This window comes from Polistes canadensis, unplaced genomic scaffold (genome assembly GCF_001313835.1).
Source record: "Polistes canadensis isolate GaletaPanama2010 unplaced genomic scaffold, ASM131383v1 scaffold_124, whole genome shotgun sequence".
NCBI lineage: Eukaryota > Metazoa > Arthropoda > Insecta > Hymenoptera > Vespidae > Polistes > Polistes canadensis.
Window position 1 is genome coordinate 241,460 of NW_014569671.1, and position 3,686 is coordinate 245,145.

The following is a 3,686-nucleotide window of genomic DNA, read 5'->3' on the forward strand; positions in this document are numbered from 1 at the left end:
ATTATATATTTTAGAATATAAAATAAAATAATATATATTTATTTAATTAATATTACTTAATAATTAATTAATATTCTCGAACTCGTTCAAAGGAGAGCAGTAATAAAGACAATAATTAATTAAAATATTTAAAGGGGACTTTTTATAGATAAGAAAATTTATTTCCACTCGCAAGAGACGAAATCGTCTCTCATTCATTCTCTTTAATTAAAACATTAATTTCAAGCTAATTTTAAATACAAACTTTTTATTCAATTTATTTTAATAAATAATACACGTCACACATTTGCGTACCAGTAACAGCAAATATATTTTTATAAAAGATTTGGAACGAAATAAAAAAAGAAAAAAAAAAACAATTTATTTCCTTATGTAAAATGACATCATTTTCTTTTGTAAAATTTTGTATCTTTTTTATTTTTATTTTTATTCGATCTAACATGATATTCCACTCGTTGCTATCGATAACGACGTTAAATTCGTTCAGTATTCGATAGATCAGAGAAAAGAGCCGAACCTTTAACGACGTACGTTCTTCTTTTCTGCTGCCTACTCGTTTCGTTAACGATCGTTCTTTTCGTTGACGACCTCACCAAACCACCTTCTCTCTCTCTCTTTCTCTCTCTCTTTCTTTTTTTCTCTTTTTCTGTCTTCATGCGATCATTGGTCTTTGATGTGTAAGTATTGTGTGTATTTTCTCTTTTTTACTCGTTAGTACTCATCCATTTTGTAAACTGGATATAAATCGATAATTTTCTTTAGATTTTATAAAGAGATTTTTATATAAATATAAAACATATTATATTTTTCCGTTTAATTTTCTCTTGGCTTCTTTCTCATTTACTTATTTATGTATTTATTCTTTAAATGATGCGTTTGTGGAAATATTAAAATAAAGTTGGTAATATTTATTTTTTCTTAATGCACGAATGCAATTCGAGTTCAAGAATTTTTTGGGCCAAGAGATGTCAGAGTATACGTTTCGTCGAGTTTTATATTGCAAAACTATTTTATCGAATTATTTTCAGTGAAAAGCTTCTTCCCCGTGAAGATAAGTTGTAAGAACGTCAGAAAGATTCTGTGTGCCTTACTTTTCTTCTAAAAATAACTTTCATATTTTTTGAGGATGCGACGTATACGTGAAAATGTATTGATAGGTATTAGAAAATACTTTCGTCGATTATCAAACGCACAAAAAATAAATTTATATTTATGTGATTTTTAATAATAATTTAATATATTTATTATAATAATTTGTTATTTATATAATTTATAGTATATTTTTTTTCTTTTATTAAAATACTATATTTTAAATAATACATATAATAATAATGCACGCATCACGCGTATATATATATGTCTATATTAATAATAATAATAACAAAAATTGCATAAAAATCAAACTAAAATAATATTTAAAGTATAACAAAAAAGTATAACCTTGACACCAATGAAATATAAAGGTCAGTCAACAACAAAATAATAATATTAATTTATATATTTACAGTAATATTTATGCACAATTGTACACTCGTCTGTTGTTCAGAATTAATAAAATGACTTTGGTATGGAAAAATGTGATTAAAAATAAAAAAATAAACGGCAGCATGAGGATTATTTTAAATCATATTAAAAAATAATTTATTATATTGTTTTAATAGTGTTCGTTAACCGAATAGGAAGTTTCGTAATTAAGAGAATGAGTTTCTTGTTCAGTTTCTAAACCTTTATCGTGATCATGATCCTGTACTTGAACTTGTACGTAGTCATGTTGATTGTGAGAATAGATATTAGTCGGAGCATGATCGTTCTTACCGGAAGTATGAACAACGGCGTGGAATCCATCCTTGTCAGCGTGATAACTGACAACCCTTAAGGTACCTCCGGGTTCCTTTACACTATACTCACCAGAAACGCTATGACCTGTGAAATTTAAAGGATCAAATTAATTTAATCTTCTTCCTCAAATCGTTACAACTACATTTTCTGTCATATAAATTTCATTTTATTCATAGAAATGAATGAAACAATTTTTTTTTGTATTACCAATATAAGATCCAAGCGTATTTACAATTAATATCACTACGAATAAATTGCATTGTTAAACAAATTTTTAATCGTGATTTAATTTTTACGGAAATAACATAATGGTACTAATAAAATAATCCAAACAAAAATTTGACATTATAATCTTAATATTTTCAATAAAAATTCTTATATATTATTAAACAAAAACAAAATTATGGAGATCTAATTTATTTATTTATTTATAATTAATTTAGCTTATACCATTCCTTGATTCTTTTTGTCCATGGAAGTCACCAGTATAATGATCCTCGACACCATAAGCGAACTGATAATTAGGATTAGCAACGTAATCAATAGCATATCCTTGATCCTCAATAGGATGATTTTGACCATGAGACAAATAATTATGTTCGTTTTTGAGAACAACGTATGGTACTTTCACTTCATATTCTGGACCTTCTACTGGACCATGAAAATGGATGTAAGAACTCGCTAGGGAAATTTCTGGGTCTTCGTGTGTTTCCGTTTCAACTTCGTCAACTGGGATTACTACTGTTTTCGATCTATGGATCATCGTGATGACGAGTACTATAGTTACCTAAATTGATCAAAAAATATTCTAATCTATTTGATCTGAATATTTAATTAGTTATTTTTATTGTTGTTTTCTTTTTTGTTTAATAAGTTTCATAATGCAGTTTCTTTTTTGTTTTTTAGAAATTTGTTTCGTCATCCCAATTCAGGATTTTTCTAATACTAATCGTTGCCAATTAAATTTAGATCAGATCCGGTGTGTACCACACACATTTTAAAAATAAATTTAATATTTTTTTATTTATTTCACCGCGAATTTTAATTTCTACGTCTAATAATTATTATTGATACATTGACACTTAAATCTTATTATTGATCATAAATTTAAACTTAATTAACTTGTTGTTAATTTTTGTATATATATTTTCAATTTCTTTGATCGATTTCAAAAGACAGAACGAAAGTTTTTTTTTTTGTCACTGACTTTTATTCTGATTAACACTGACTTATCTTATAATCATATTTGAGTTTCCTATTTAAAGACTTTACCTTGAAAGTCATTTCTTCTATTTCGATATTAACACGGTCAGGTGAGAACTGCGACTTTCCAATGTGTTTTCCAAGCTTTTATATGTCAGTGAAGCGGAGGCAAGTTATTCTATGTCCACTCATGGTTACGCATACATACATCTATGAAGAATCTGTTTGTTCCGTATCATCTTGGTAACTCGTTGAAGAGAAGCGCCAGTTGTCGTGTATAGTTTCACTATTGAAATACTCCTCCTACTTCTCCTCTAACCCCTACTCCTTTTCATTTTATATTTTTTTTATGCAAGCTGATCAGCGCTAACAGCTGGAACATAGCACCAGGTGTTATAAGACCGATTACGCTTGTCTACGCCCGTGAGATTTGATCCTTCCTTTTAATATTATCTAGAAAAATAATAAAATATTACAAATATAAAGGAATAAATTAAATGAATTATTACAATATTGTATTATTTTTTATTTTAGAGTGTTTGGATTTGATTAATCGTAAAATATATTTTTAGTTGAAAATTAAGAGAAACATTAGGTAAAAATTATGATATTTGATAATAATTACGATAGTAGTTTGATTTTAA

The 3,686-nt window shown here is 27.0% G+C and overlaps 1 protein-coding gene across 1 annotated transcript; it reads right to left on the minus strand.

Moving 5' to 3' along the window:
* Positions 1 to 1,654: 1,654 nt before the first annotated feature.
* Positions 1,655 to 3,123, minus strand: LOC106788068. The gene is made up of 3 exons (XM_014750988.1): positions 3,112 to 3,123; positions 2,290 to 2,626; positions 1,655 to 1,923 (listed from the first exon to the last, which is right to left on the minus strand). Exons 1-3 carry the CDS (start codon positions 3,121 to 3,123, stop codon positions 1,655 to 1,657), a joined length of 618 nt encoding a protein of 205 aa, XP_014606474.1.
* Between the last annotated feature and the right edge of the window lie 563 nt (positions 3,124 to 3,686).

Bases quoted from the DNA above. Each gene is read 5' to 3' on its own strand.
- LOC106788068 (XM_014750988.1), bottom strand. The intron at 1,924-2,289 runs GTATAAGCTAAA...TAAATTTCACAG, and splicing joins ACAAAAAGAATCAAGGAATG to GTCATAGCGTTTCTGGTGAG.